A 15,546-nucleotide genomic window follows, 5' to 3' on the forward strand; every position below is an offset into this window, starting at 1 on the left:
ACCTGTGCAAGAAGCCTTTACCTGTCTAATTAAGCAGCGGATGGGGCCACGTGTGCAGGGAAAGTAATAGACGTCGAGGAATGTTGAGGGAGTGAAGGGTTGCCTAATGGAAGAAGGTTGTAAAGATGAGAGGAGAATGATGAAGGAGGAGGAGGGGGAGAGGGGAACATAGTGGTGGTTATGAAGAAGAGAGGAAGGAGGAGGAGGAGGAGGAGGAGGATTAAAATGAAGAGGTGGCATTGGAAAAGAAGCATTGTTTGGTTTGAAGCAGTAGTAGTAGTAGTAGTAGTAGTAGTAGCAGCAATAGTAGTAGTAGTAGTAATAGTCGTAGAAAAAACAATAACAATAATGATAATAATAATAAGTGGAGGTAATAATGGTGGTGGTCGTAAATTAGGCGAACGAAAAACAAAATAAACGAACATGAAAATTTATAAGCCAATAAACACAAAATAAAACAAGCTAAAAAGAACACAGCAATAATACAAAACAGCACAAACATGCACAATGAAATTAGATAGAATATAAAGAGAATAAATTTGGAGAGGAAATTATGAGAGAAAAGAATAGTAGAGAGGAAGGAAATAGAGAAATGAAAATAGACGAGCGAAAAGAGATTCGGATAAAAATTAAGGAAAAAGAAAAGAAAACGGGAGAGAAAGTATAGAGGGAAAATAAGAAAACAGAAGAGTGAATCGGAGGAAATAAGAAAAGAGAATAGAAAATAGAATAGAAAAGATCGTTGAAGAATAAATAAGGAAAGAGAGAGAAGTTAAACTCATGTGAAATAAATTAAGCAAAAGCAATAATTTTCCACTTTAACCATAAATAATACACAGATTATTATTATTACTATTATTATTATTATTATTATTATTATTATTATTATTATTATTATTATTATTATTATTATTATTATTATTGTTATTATCATTATTATTAGTGATGCTTTTTGACGATCTTGTGTGTGTGTGTGTGTGTGTGTGTGTGTGTGTGTGTGTGTGTGTGTGTGTGTGTGTGTTGAGGACGAGAAAAATGATGTTTGAAAAAGAGAGACATAGAGATTAAGAAAGGGAATGTCACGGAAAAAAAAGGAAGGGAAAAGGAAGGAAGAGGAAAAGGAAAGGGAAAAGAGAAAAGGAAAAGGGAAACGGAAGGAAGGAAGGTCAGTGATTGAAGAAGAATAAGAAAAAGAAAATAATATATAAAGATGATTAGGATGATGATGTTGAATATAAAATAATAATACAAAAATGAAGAAGGGATACAAACAAATACAATGAAAATTATTATAAACGAAGAAGAAGAAGGAAAGACAGGACGCTGAAAAAATATGAGCCAATCCATATATTTATTATTATTATTATTATTATTATTATTATTATTATTATTATTATTATTATTATTATTATTATTATTATTATTATTATTATTACTTTTTTTTCACAACAAAGGAGACTTCTCAAGGGCAACAAAAAAAGCGTAGAAAAAAAGCCCGCTACTCACCGCTCCAATAATAGACAAAAGTAATGTGGCCAAAAGAGAGGTCAATTTCGGGTGGAGAGGTGTCTTGATATACTCTCCTTGAAGGAGGTCATGTCATAGGTAGGAGAAAATGCAGACGAAGGAAGACTGTTCCAGAGTTTACCAGTGTAAGGGATGAAAGAGTGAGTGCAGCAGAGCCGCGGGAGGGGGGGAGCAAGTTCAGAAGGGCAGTCAGCATGAAAATAACAATAGAAGTAGAGAGGCAACATGGCAGCGGAATTTAAGAGATAGAAGACTGTCAGTATGAGGAGGGGAGTTGATGAGACGAAGAGCCTTTAACTCTACTTTGTCCAAGAGAGCTGTGTGAGTGGAGGCCCCCCACACATGTGATGCATACTCCATACGAGGGCGGATAAGGCCCTGTATATGGACAGCGTCTGTGCGGGGGAGAAAAACTGACGGAGACGATAGTCACGTGACCTTTTACGCTTTAACTGCCCCCCCAAAAAACATGATCACACCTACCTAACACCTTTCCCTGTACACACACACACACACACACACACACACTTAACCTTAACCTTATATCACCTCAAAAATATGCACATTATCACCATCATCATAATCTCCTCCTCCTCCTCCTTCTCCTTCAGTCAAGCAAGAATTTCCGCCTCCTCCTCCTTCTCCTCCTTCTCCTCTTCTTGCTGCTCTTCTTCATCATCATCACCACTATAATAAACAGCATCACTTCCACGAATAGAAAAAACAAACAAGTAAAACATGAAAAAAAGAGCGCCTCTTCATCATCACCACAAAAAAGAGAAAACATTATCATCACCATCATCACCATCACAACCACCATCACCTCCGCTTGCAGATAAAACAAACAAAGGAAAAACGATAAAAACATCCTCACTATCACAAACGGTCATAAAAAAACACTCATTAAGTTTTTTTTTTTTTTTGTTCTTTTTTTTAACGAGAGAAAATCTGTTGGTTAAATCAGGTTCTTCTCCCCCTTCTTGTTCTTTTTGTTAGTGTCTTTTTGTTTCTTGCTCATCTTCTTACTCTTTTTTTCACCACCTCCTCCTCCTCCTCCTCCTTTTCTTTATTTTCTTTTTTTTACTTTATTTCATTTCGGCTAATTTCTCATCTTCTTTCAGTTTAGCAAGCATTTCCTTATTTTCCTCCTCCTCTCCTTCCTCCTCTTCTTCTTTATTTTTCTTTTTTTTTATCTTATTTCTGCTAATTTCTCTTCTTTCAATTTAGCAAGCATTTCCTTATTTTCCTCCTCCTCCTCTCCTTTCTCCTCCTCCACCTCTTCTTCCTTATTTTTCTTCTTTTTTTTATCTTATTTCTGCTAATTTCTCTTCTTTCAGTTTAACAAGCATTTCCTTATTTTCCTCCTCCTCCTCTCCTTTCTCCTCCTCCACCTCTTCTTCCTTATTTTCTTCTTTTTTTATCTTATTTCTGCTCATTTCTCATCTTCTTTCAGTTTAGCAAGCATTTCCTTATTTTCCTCCTCCTCCTCTCCTTCCTCCTCCTCCTCCTCCTCTTCCTTTGGTCTGACTAGCACTTTTCTTTTCCTCCTCCTCTTCCTTTTTCTGTTTTCTTAATCCCGACTATGTATATCTTCATCTTTTTACATTTTCTCCTTCTCCTCTTCTTCCTTTGGTCTGACAAGTAATCTTCTTTTCCTCCTCCCCTTCCTCTTCCTGTTTTCTTCATTCTGACTATGTATCTTCATCATCTTTTTTATAACTTCTCCTTCTCCTCCTCCTTCTCCTCCTCCTCCTCCTCCTCCTCCTGGCTTGGGTACGGACAGACAGACAAAACAGGCCACCAGGATGGAAATAGCCGCCAAAAGCTACACACAGACGAAGGGCGAAAAGTGTTAGTGAAATATCGAGGTACATTCCTGCACATTATTATTATTATTATTATTATTATTATTATTGTTATTATTCTTGTTGTTGTTGTTTTCTTCGTTTTTTGTGGCATAATTTTTAGAGATGTTTACTTTATAGTCGGTTAGGTTCTCTCTCTCTCTCTCTCTCTCTCTCTCTCTCTCTCTCTCTCTCTCTCTCTCTCTCTCTCTCTCTAAAAGCTTTCATTAGCCTCCACTTGACTTATCTAAAAAGTACTCCTCATCTATACTCTTATATTATTCCACTTATCTCCCTCTCCTCCTCCTCCTCCTCCTCCTCTTGTCCTTCGGTAACTTCTTTTCTTCTCCTCTTCTTTTTTCCGCAGCGCTTCGTTTGTTTTGCTTTTCTTCCCCGTCTTTCTTCTCCTCCTCCGTATCCTGTTCGAATCATTCACCTTTGCTGCTTTCTTCTCTTTCTTCTTCATCCTCCTCATTTTGCTCCCCCTCCTCCTCTTCTCTGTTCCCTTGCTAAATCCACCACAGCCATAAACAGAAAGATAAAATTAACTGCTTCCAACGTTTGTCCTCCTTGTCCTCCGTCACCTCCTCCTCGTCCTCCTCCTTATACACTTATATTCTAAACAAACCGTAAAATAAATCAGGCAGACAATTAAGAAAAAAACCCATCTTGGAATTACTGGGCATGGCTGTGAATAAAAGTGTAAATAGATTTGGCTTAAGATATTATATGATTTAAAATGTAGTATCTTTCTTTTTTTGCTGTGTGTGTGTGTGTGTGTGTGTGTGTGTGTGTGTGTGTGTGTGTTGGAAGGTTGTATTATCGCATACTCTCTCTCTCTCTCTCTCTCTCTCTCTCTCTCTCTCTCTCTCTCATTACGAATAATAATAAGAAGAATAAGAATAAGAATAAGACTAATAAGGACAAAACACACACACAGACACACACACGCACACACACACACACACCAGACATTAGACTTCCACACAAGAAAGCTAATTTAGTCAGTCAGTTTAGCTTGGAGTTATTATACCAGCCAGCGCGAGAGACAGAGTGAGCGAGGAATTTGTGGAGTGAGTCAGCGAGAGAGAGTGAGCGAAAGTGAGTGCAGCGGCCAGCCAGCGAATGAGACAGAGTGTGAATATTGAAGTGAGCCAGCGAGAGTGAGCGAGCGAGTGTGATGAGAGTAGTGTGCAGCGAGCCAGCGAGCCAGTCCGTCATTGCCGCAACTGTCAACAGCACCACATAAACGAGATTACTGGACACCTGCCTCTCCTCGACTGGCCTTGGCGGGAACCGAACGCTGACATCGATCTCAGGACAGAAGACCAGTTCGAAGTCCGTCTGCGGTTACGGGGTTGGCGCGAAGGGAAGGGGAAGGGGAAGGGAAGGGGTGAACACGATGCAAGGGGTAGAAAGGATGGATAGGACGAAAGGGGAAGGAAAAGGGAGATAGGACGAAAGGGGAAGGAAAGGGTGGACAAGACTAATGGGGAAGAAGGACAGGATGAAAGGGGAAGGAAAGGATGGATAAAACGAAAGGAGAAAGAAAGGGTGAAGGGACAAAAGGGGAAAAAGAGGGTAGGTAGAAGGAAAGGGTGGATGACACGAAAGGGGAAAGGAGGAAAAGGGAAAGGAGGAACTGAACGAAAGGAGTAAAGTAGAAAGAGTAGAGGGAAGGGAAAGAGGAAAGGAGGGAGGGAGGATATAAGCGAATGGGAGAAAGGGAGAAAGAGGGAAGAAAGGAGGGAACTAGGGAAGAGAGGAAGGAAGGAAAGTAGGAAGGTTGGAAGGTAGGAAGGAGTAACGAAGGAAGGATATGAAGGAATGAGGGGGAAGGAAAGAAAACATGAAGGAATTTAAGAAAGGAGGAAGGTAGGAAGAAAAAAACTAAGAAAAGAAGGAAGGAAGGAATGAAGGATGAAAGAAATGTTCGTCTGTGTAATAAGAAAAGTTAAAAGGACAAATTGTAGCAAAAAAAAAACCTGTCATTGTTGAGAGAGAGAGAGAGAGAGAGAGAGAGAGAGAGAGAGAGAGAGAGATTAGGTCAGTGAAGTTTCTTAGTTTATGAGAAGGGGATGGAGGGAAGAGCAGGGGAGTGAGGGAAGGGGAGTTACAAGGGGGTCCCTTAAATGCAGTCAGTGGTGGTGGGGGGGGTGGGGGAGGGAGGGGCGAATTAGGAAGAAGAGAAGGAAAGAAAATGAGAAAATGATTGACAGCGAGAATGAACGAGGAGAAAATTGGCTCTTCCTTTCTTTTCTTTTTCTCTTTTTCTTTCTTTCATTTTGTTTCTTCGTTGTGTTTGTTTGTGTATATAAAATGTTTTGTTTTGTGTTACATTACTCTTTATCTCTTCCGTAATGATACATAAGAGTGATTTTGTGACAGGTGAGTGCTTGTTTGATCTCTCTCTCTCTCTCTCTCTCTCTCTCTCTCTCTCTCTCTCTCTCTCTCTCTCTCTCGGGGGGGTTTGACAGAAAGGCATTAAGTGTCTGACAGATTTATGCTACACAGACATTATGGCGGCTTACACACACACACACACACAAACACACACTTATCTGCTTCCACATCATCCTTATCTCGCGTATCAGTCAGTCCTCTCCGCCTCGCCCCACGCCCCGCCCTCCTCGCCTCACCCTCCGTATGACAATGTTTACCTGTCTTCTAATTAAGCAATGCGCCTACCTCAGCGCTAGGCCGTGATAAAGTACCAAGGAATGCGTGATGAAAGGGAAAGTGTGTGTATCTAATCTCGTAAGGTGCAGGATTATCACTTTGTTATCACTTGCTATTATTGTCATTGTTATTATTTTTCATCCGTTTTAACTCCTCTTTTTCTTTCTTTATTCATTATATTTGGTTCATGATGATGTTTTTTATTCCTTCTTCTTCTCATCATCATCCTTCCTGTTTTTATTTTCCTATTTTAGTCTTTTTTTTTTACAGTAGTGCAAGTTTTTTCGTATCATTCACGTTATTATTCTCATTATTGTTGTTGTTGTTGTTGCTGCTGATGCTGTTGTTGTTGTTGTTGTTGTTGTTGTTGTTGTTGTTGTTGTTGTTGTATCTGTCTACTTTTCTTACTAACGATTTCGGCAACGAACGAAGCCAAGAGCAAACAACCCCATCTTAGTGGAAGGCAAGTGGGCAACCTTGGCTGACTCGACACACTCATACCTATACGAGAGTGGATTACCGGGGCAGGGCAAGAGTGGGAGGTGGGGAGAGGAGTTGAAAGGAGGATGGGAGGGGCTATGGGGTGGAGGGGAGTGTATAGTTATATATGGGGAGAGAGAGAGAGAGAGAGAGAGAGAGAGAGAGAGAGAGAGAGAGAGAGAGAGAGAGAGAGAGAGAGAGAACGGGTTGCCTTATGTAGGAGGATTAAGAGAAGAGGAAGGAAAAGAGGAGGAAGAAGAAAACAAAGAACAGGCACAAGAACAACAAAAAAAAAAAAAAGGAAAATAAGAAAACAAAAAGAAAACGAATTTATGGAAAATGAAAAGGTTGCATAATTTTTCAAGCGTAAAAGAAGAGGAAGGAAGAGGAGAACGAGGAAGTATGAAGAGTGAGAGGGGGAGTGGAAGGAAACGAGAGGAGGAGGAAGAAGAGGAAGTGGAGGAGGAGAAAGAGGAGAATGAGGAGGAGAAGAAAGAGGAGGAGGTGGAGGAGGAGGAAGAGAAGGACGAGGAAGAGGATAAAGAGAGGGAAGGAGTTGGAAATAAAAATGTTGAAACGTAACATTGATTTGTCTATTATTTAAACATGACTGGCAAGCTTTCAAGTATCATCACCATCATCATTATCACCATCATTATCATCACAAGAACAAAATACATCATCATTAGAATACTACATACGTCATTTTCACAAACACTACCATTACTATGATATATTTCCCTATCAACATCACTATTTTCCTATCAACATCTTCACTATATTCCTCTATCTACATCATTCACCATCATCATCACCGCCACCACAATAACAACGCACGTCACCACCATTGCACTACAGACACCAACAGACCATCTCCACACCCTCACCTCCATCATCACATCTAAAGTCGGTGTCACGAGAGCTGGCGGGCTAATCCTTCAGGGATGGACTCGCGGACTTGGTATCATTACTTGGATGATGGCACTGCACGCTCATTGGCCATTTCCTAACTTGTTCTAATGCACATGAAATTGACTTCGTATTCCTACCAAAACCCTTTTTTGAATAGGTAACAGATTGCACCGATATAAACTAATGCAATATTATCTTTTTGATAGACATGTGCCTTTAGAACTATTATGAATAAATCTGAAACGACATTCATAGCAAATTTAAGTCGGAGCTGCACGTAAACGAACAATATCCAGCGACTAATAGCGTCTTCCATTTAGCGTAACCTGTTTTTGGGTCGTGATCTGTAGAGTCCCTTATAGAGTCCCGACTACCTAAGATTTGGACGCCATCATTGGGCCTGTTTTCGCCGTGCTTTTCAAACGCTAGCACACGCTCTCGTGGTGAAAACAGGACCAATAATGGCGTCCAAATCTTAGGTTGTCGGGACTCTATCTATCAAGGGACTCTACAGATCACGACCCAGAAACAGGTTATGCTAAATGGAAGAGGCTATAACAATGCTAATTTACAAAGTTAGCAGAAAGCGAGGGATAATAGTCTGTTATATAATAGCAAACGGAATTTGCCGCAGGTTAGATCTAGTAAACAACAGCCAATGAGCGGCGCAGAGAACGTCACCCAGGCAATGATGCAAGTCCGCGAGTCCATCCCTGAAGGATTATCCCCGCCAGCTCTCGTGACACCGACCTTTTTTTTTATAGAAATTATCATCACCATCTCCATCACTATAGGTAAGAAAACACCATTATCACAGTCTACAAAACACAGCCTTGATTCCTTTCACCACTATCATCACCATCATTATCATCACTAAAATTATAATATTCCCCTTAACAATATATTTCCATTATCTTTCACTTTCTTTTCCTTTCCCCATCATTATCATCATCATTTTACTTTCTCTTCAACACCACTTTTCCATCATCATTTTCTCACTACCAACAACTCCACTACCAACTCCATCTTCATCACCATCACCATCATCATCACTCGAAAAACTTCCCTTCCTACCTTCTTTTTAATCCTTCAAGTCATAATTCAGAATATTAATTTTAAACTAATTGGTCCTTTTTTATCGCAGTCACACACACACACACACATTTTCTTTCTTCCCCGTCCTTTCATTATTTTTTCTTTCCTTTTTATTAAACGAGTTTCATTTAATCTCGTTTATGCTTTGCTCCTTGATTATTATAACATCCCTGCACACGCGAGCGCTCTCTCTCTCTCTCTCTCTCTCTCTCTCTCTCTCTCTCTCTCTCTCTCTCTCTCATAAATGCACACAAATGAAATAGAAATAGCGAGTGATTCGGAGTATGTAAAAAAAAAAAAAGATTAGTATTACTATTACTATTATTATTTTATCATTGTTATCATTATTATTACTATTATTATTATCACGATTACAAAGGTGGCTACCGGTATTCTGTTTACTATTATTATCTACGTGTTCGAATCCCTCGCAAATACCGCCATGCACCACCATCACCTTCACTATCACAATCATCACCTTCACTATCACTATCACCACTATCACATTCACTATCACCATCACCTACAGGCTTTCAGGGCCAATCTCAGCAAAGGCAGCGAGAAGGCATCCATTAGTTCTTGTACACAGAGAGAGACACAGATACTGAGGGATGGACGAACACAGACTGACAGATTCAGACAGAAGCACAGAACGCCGAAGAGCTGCACTCACAGCCGCCACTGTTGCCATTCTCGCAACACACACACACACACACACACTCACACACCTCAGCGTGGCGCCGCGGAAGGCAGCCAAAAGGATAGATTGATGGCCAGATTGTTATCGTTATTATGCTAATATTATCATTATTATTATAATTATTATTAATAATATTATTATTATTGTTATCATTATTATTATTATCACAGCGTGGCGGCGGTGCAGCGCCTCCACCGCCGCGCCTCACAGCCTCATCGCCCGTTCCTGCCCCCTCTTGCACAGCCCCGCCTGTGCCCCGCTACACCCCGGGGGTCCCAGAGCTAACGCCCCCCCTGTCCTTCACCACTAGCACCATCCCAATGCTGCGCCCCGCCGCCGCCCTCCTCCAAGGCAGCTGCGGAGGGCGGAGGACTGGCCCTGAGGACCTCTGGTGGCGGCGGCGGGCCGGCCGTGCCCGAAGACCCCCAACTCACCCCCAGTCTGCGCCCCAGCAGCACACCAGCGCTGTGGCCTGCCCCCGTGGCCGCCAGCCCGCGCCGCGCCTCCACACCGCGCTGCTCCTGCTGCTGCTGCTGCTGAGGTGCCGCCTACTGCCGCGTGTCGCTCACTCCGTGACCCAGATCAGCCGGGGGCGCGGGGCCCGGAGTGCGGGCGTTGGGGTGGGAGCGGGCGCCGCGTGGAGGGGGCCTCGCCGGCGTGGGGAGAGTTCCGGGGGGAGGGGCGGCGGGAGCCAGTCAGTGGTGGGTGACCTTGGGCCGCACGCACTCGTCGATCTGGCGGAAGAGCTCCGGGTCCAGGATATTGTTCGTCTCCTCCAGCAGCTCCTGCATGCGGGGGAAGTCGCTGGGCTTGGCGGGGTACCTGGGGGGCACAGCAGCCTGCCTGCCCCCCTCCGCCCCCACCGGACCCCCCAGCTCGTCGCCCTGCAGGTGGTGGTGCTGCTGCTGCTGCTCCCGCGTCAGCTTCTGCTGCTCCGCCATGAAGAACTGCCGCTTGCGGGTGATCTCACACTTGCTGCACGAGTGCTCGGGGCTCTTGAAGGGACAGTACCACTTGTGGCCCTTTATCTCCACGTAGCGGTTGTGGTTGGCACACAGGCGGCACCTGCCGGGCACACGGAGCTGTAATACTGGATGGGGAAGAGGCAGCATGCACAGCAGGGTGACACATGAGTTTGGGAAGTGAATGAATAACCCTTTCATGAACATGACTGGCCACAGAAAGTATTGCCGGGAACGGCACGTGGACGCCACCCACACACCTGGCTGTCTGGGCCGCCCGCCGCCCGCCAGCCAACCAGTCCGCTTGCCGCCCGCCAGGCAACAAGTGACTGACGGGCGGGGGGGCGGTAGGGGGCGGCGAGCGACGAGGGGCTGGCGGCGGCCGGCTGGCCAAGCTGACTTGAATCGGCAAGGCCGAGGGCGAGACAAAGCAAACAGCAAAACGAACTACCCCGCAGGCTTACCTCTGCTTCCTCTTCTTCCCCTTCTTCTTCCCGTCGTCGCCGTCGCCGTCACCGCTGCTGGCAGGAGGGACGTTCATGGGGGGGGCAGGCCACAGGGGGCGCTCGGCCCCTGCGCCGTGAAGTAAGGGGGTTGGGGCCTCATCGAGAGGGTCGGAGTCCCCAAATTCGAGGCCCCGACTCTGGAGGTGGAAGCCTTGCGGGTTGGGCGGAGAGCACTCCGGCTCCCCTAGCCGGTGGAAGCTGCCGGGGGGGCTATGACTGTCGGGACATGGGGCATAGTAGTCCGCCGGAGCGTGCCCGAACCCAGGCGACGCGGGGAAGCCCGCCCCGATGGGGGGGGCGGGAAGGTAGAGGTCCCCCGCGTGCCTTCCGTCCACGGCCAGAGCGCCAAAGGGGACCTTCGGCTCCTCCGGCGCCTCCTGGGGCCTGGGGCTGCTGAAGTCCCGGAAGTCCAGCCCCTGAGACCCGTTGAAGAAGTCCCGCTTCTTCTTGGGCGCCGTGCTCATAGCGGACTGGGGGGAGTAGGGAGAGGGTGAGAGGGTGTGCGGGGAGAGAGAGAGAGAGAGAGAGAGAGAGAGAGAGAGAGAGAGAACACACACACACACACGTTGCCGCTTGACATATGCAAAACTATACTAATTAGATGCGAGGAGGGACAGGAAGGAGGTGAGGGGAAATGAGTGAGGAGGAGGAGGAGGAGGAGGAAGCGATGTTGAGGGGAGAGGAGAGGGCGTGGCGAGAGGAAGGTGAAAAGGTAAGGGAGGGGTGAAGTGGAGTCGGCCTTGAGGGGAAAGTAGGTCTGTCTCCTCTGCCTTCCTCCCCTCACCACTCCCTCCCTCCCCTCACCTCTCCCTCCTTTCCCTCTCTCTTTACCTGCCTTCCTCACTCCCTGCCTACCTCCCTTTCGTGCTTTCAAGGTCAGCTCTCTCTCTCTCTCTCTCTCCTCACCGCTCCTGCTCCTCCCCTTGTTTCCCCTCCCAGTCAGTCTAGACTTTGCTCCCGTTTTGGTGTTTTATTACTCTCTCTCTCTCTCTCTCTCTCTCTCTCTCTCTCTCAAGAAAGGAAAAGGCACTAACTGAATTTGAACAGTTTGAGCCATAGGCAGAGAGAGAGAGAGAGAGAGAGAGAGAGAGAGAGAGAGAGAGAGAGAGAGAGAGGAATAAAGAATCAATGAACCATCAACACGTAACAGCACGAGTTAACACACACACACACACACACACACACACATTTTTTTCTATTATATTTCAAAACTGTACTTTTAACGTGTATATTTTCAGCTTTACAGCTGCAATCACTTAATAAACCGTTTATTATCATTATTATTATTATTACACACACACACACACACACACACACACACACACATGAGTGACTTCTATCTGCTTCAGTCTGCCTTCGCTCACAACACACCCACACCTCACCTGACCTTACCTGAGAGGAGAATGATAAATTAAGAAGGTGGTCAGGAGAGAGATCTGCAACACTCCGCAAACTAGTAAAACAAACTTGTGCAGCGCCGCGTCTTTCTCACACAGCAGCGGAGGAAGAGGAAGGAGACAGAAAGAAAGTAACAAAAAGTCTGAACCGCTGAATAAACCGTAACACTATTTTTCTCTGTGGCGGCACACTAACACACTAACGCACACTTCTCTCACGCCTCTGCTCACGCAACAGAGGGAAGGATGGAGATGAAGAAGGAGAGAAGAGGGAGACTTTGCAGACCACTAACACCACTTCTCTCTCACACATTAACACACACACACTTGTCACGCTTCTGTCACGCCTCTTCTCACACACCGGAGAAATGGATGGAGGCGAAGGAAGGAAATGAAGACTTCGCAAATCACTAACACCACTTCTCTCTCTCACTAACACACACTTGTCCCGCCTCTTCTCACACATTAGAGAGATGGATGGAGACGAAGGAGGGAGAGGAAGACTTTGAAAACCCACTAACACCACTTCTCTCTCTCACACACCAACACACCCACGTGGCCGCAGGAGGCCCCGGCCGACACTCTACTCACAGGCATGGTAGCCTCGAGGCGCCGCTTGAGTGACTGTGGCACTGTGACACTGTTTCCTTGCACCAGTATCCCACAACTCGCCCCGCAGGTCGGCGAGGGGCGCGGCGCTGATCGGAGTGGAAGTTTTTTGGTCGCGCGAGGCGGCGGTGGCAGCGTGGAGGCCGATAGGCACTCGTGGGTCAGTGCCAGCGAGAGGAGAGCCGCTGCACCCCGCCCTCAGCTGATGCTACACATGGCAACAATGATACACGGCACGGGCCGGCTCAGCTGCTAACTTTGCTTGCCCAGAGTGTCGCGCCGCGGCCCTGGGCCGTCTCACCCCTCATGCCCTGAATTACCCAATGTGGCGGCGGCTTGCCTCCCCCGGCGCGGCGTGCAGGACCGGAGTGCGAGTCCCTTACACCAGGGATGACGTGGGTACAGTCTGCGGCGCCCCTGTTGCGTGGGAGGCTTCGTGCGTCTGGCAGCGGGGCGGTGCAAGCAGGCAACGTTACGCTCTGCCCGGGGCCCCGAGCTGCTGCCGATGACGAAATATCCAACTCCAGACAGTCATAGAGGAACGTTTGACGGGCAGAGAGCGAACCTGTTATCGTCCCGCCGCTCAATACGCGGCCCACAGGTGTCACCGGGGACCCGCCGTCCCTCCCCCCCCTCTTCCTCCTCCAGGCCCTTCCAGTATTCCCCCACCTTTCTCTGGTGTGGGTAGTGGAAAGATTATTATTATTATTATTACTATTACGGTCATGATTATTTCCTTCAGTATCGAGTCCGTTTTCATTTCAGTCTTTTGGCAACTTCTTCGTCCGTTCCCCTCCTGGCCCACATTCACGAATCTCTCTCTCTCCCTCTCTCTCTCTCTCTCTCTCTCTCTCGCAGACGTCATTACTTTTACCTCTCCTCCTCCTCCCTCTTCCTCTTACTCCTTTTCTTATTCCGGTCACTCCTCTCCGATCCTCATTCTCCTGCTCCTATAATGAACACCACTGAGTGCCGGGGATCGAACCCGGGCCTTCCGAGTGGAAGTCAGGGCAGCAAATCAACTACGCCACCGCTAAGCTAAAAGGTCACCGAGCCAGAAGTCACTTCTGCGGCCAATAACTGACGCCCCAGCCCCGCACTGTGGACATGAAGGTGAAGGTGACCCTGCTCACACTCGTGACTGTCGGAAACGCTTTTAAGCAACCCCTTATGCCACATACGGTGTACACATACATTAGAAAAACTGTATGAACACAGTGAAAATATCCGATAATGAACACCACTGAGTGTTTCACCCGGGTTCGATCCCCGGCACTCAGTGGTGTTCATAATGGGATATTTTCACTGTGTTAATGCAGTTTCTCTAACTCCTCCTCCTCCTTATTGTACTCCCTTCCTCTTATTGCTCTTCTTTCTCCTCCTCCTTCTCCTTCTCCATCTCTCCAATCCTTTCTTTCACTTTCCTCACGTTCCATAAACTTCATCCTAAGTTGAGTTCATTAAAATCCAAAAATAAATAACAAACTTCAATATTTTCCTTCTTTTTCCTCCCCCCCTCCCCACCTCCTCCTCTCTACCCCGACCGTCCTTACCTCACTTCCTTTCCCTTCTGTCGCTACAAACCGGTTCTCTCCTCCTCCTGAACCCTGCGACCTCTCCTTCTCCTCCTCCTCCTCCTCCTCCTTCCGCCGCCACTGACCTATCCCTTGATCACCTGTCTGGTCGAGTCCTCCTTACTTACCTGTCTGGGGCTTGACGTGCAGGTGAGAGGAAGGTGAGGAGAGGTCGTCAGGTGAAGGAAGGGTTGAGTGGGATGACAAAGGTGGATAAAGAGGGATAAAGAGAGGAATTAGGTACGAAAGGGAGGAGATATACAATTGATGGAAGGTAGCAGAAGATGAGAACACGTTAGATAAAGGAGAGGAGAGGTTAAGTTAGGTGAAGAAAGGGTTCAATAGGGTGATATAAGGTAAATAAAGATGAAGGATGATAGAAATTGGGTACGAAAGAGATGAAATAGAGAAAAATGAATGAAAGACAGCGAAAGATGAGAGCAGGTAAGATAGAGGTGAGAAGAGGTTGTTATGTCAGGTAAAGAAAAAGGATGAATAAGGTTATATAAGGTAAATAAAGGTGGATAAGGGATGGAATTAGGAACGAAAGGTAGAAAAGAGAAAGTAATGAAAGGAAGATAGTGAAAGAAGAATGAGAGAGAAAGACGGATACGAAAGGAGGACAAAGAGAAAAATGAATGGCAGTTGGTGAAAGAAATGAGAGAAAGGGAGAGGGTGAGAGAGAGAGAGGGGGGGGGGGGGAGGAGGGCAAGGGGTCACGTCAACAAGTGTGTTATACCTGCCCCGTCAGCTGGCCATTACACAGGTGAATCAGAGCAGGTGACACGCTAATTAGTATTTTGACGCACCTGAAGCAACAAGGAAAAACTCCCTAACTTATAATATGCCAACAACACACCTGAGAGAGAGAGAGAGAGAGAGAGAGAGAGAGAGAGAGAGAGAGAGAGAGAGAGAGAGAGAGAGAGAGAGAGAGAGAGTTATGTCATGATATCTAAATGCACTTCACATATTGCATAAACGAGCCAAAGAGAAGTCCAGCTGACCCAAACAATTCCACCATTATCATTATCATTGTCATTATTGCTCTTACAACCATTATTATTATTATTATTATTATTATTATTATTATTATTATTATTATTATTATTATTATTATTATTATTTTTACTATTTTTACTATTATTGATATTATTGTTGTTGTTACTTAAGAGGGACAGGTTAGGTCGGGCAGGTGTGTTCTGTGCATACCTGTCCCTACTTGTGATGTATAATTGCAGGTAAACGTGAGAGAATATCGATC

At 45.8% G+C, this 15,546-nt stretch overlaps 1 protein-coding gene across 5 annotated transcripts in view; it reads right to left on the reverse strand.

Moving 5' to 3' along the window:
* Window positions 1–7,101: 7,101 nt before the first annotated feature.
* The window catches only part of LOC126985409 (uncharacterized), a 57,961-nt gene continuing 49,516 nt past the window's right edge, over window positions 7,102–15,546 (reverse strand). For 2 of the 5 annotated variants that reach the window (XM_050840247.1, XM_050840245.1), the window contains exons 2-3: window positions 10,664–11,175; window positions 7,102–10,302 (exon numbers count right to left, since the gene is read on the reverse strand). In XM_050840247.1, the coding sequence (XP_050696204.1) occupies window positions 9,933–10,302; window positions 10,664–11,169 (876 nt within the window). In that variant the 5' untranslated portion in view covers window positions 11,170–11,175 and the 3' untranslated portion in view covers window positions 7,102–9,932. Of the gene's footprint in view, window positions 10,303–10,663; window positions 11,176–12,097; window positions 12,672–12,693; window positions 12,999–13,031; window positions 13,367–15,546 lie in introns of those variants that run through there. The other 3 variants (XM_050840249.1, XM_050840246.1, XM_050840248.1) reach the window with 3 other exon arrangements.

Source organism: Eriocheir sinensis, chromosome 59, assembly GCF_024679095.1.
Source record: "Eriocheir sinensis breed Jianghai 21 chromosome 59, ASM2467909v1, whole genome shotgun sequence".
Lineage (NCBI taxonomy): Eukaryota > Metazoa > Arthropoda > Malacostraca > Decapoda > Varunidae > Eriocheir > Eriocheir sinensis.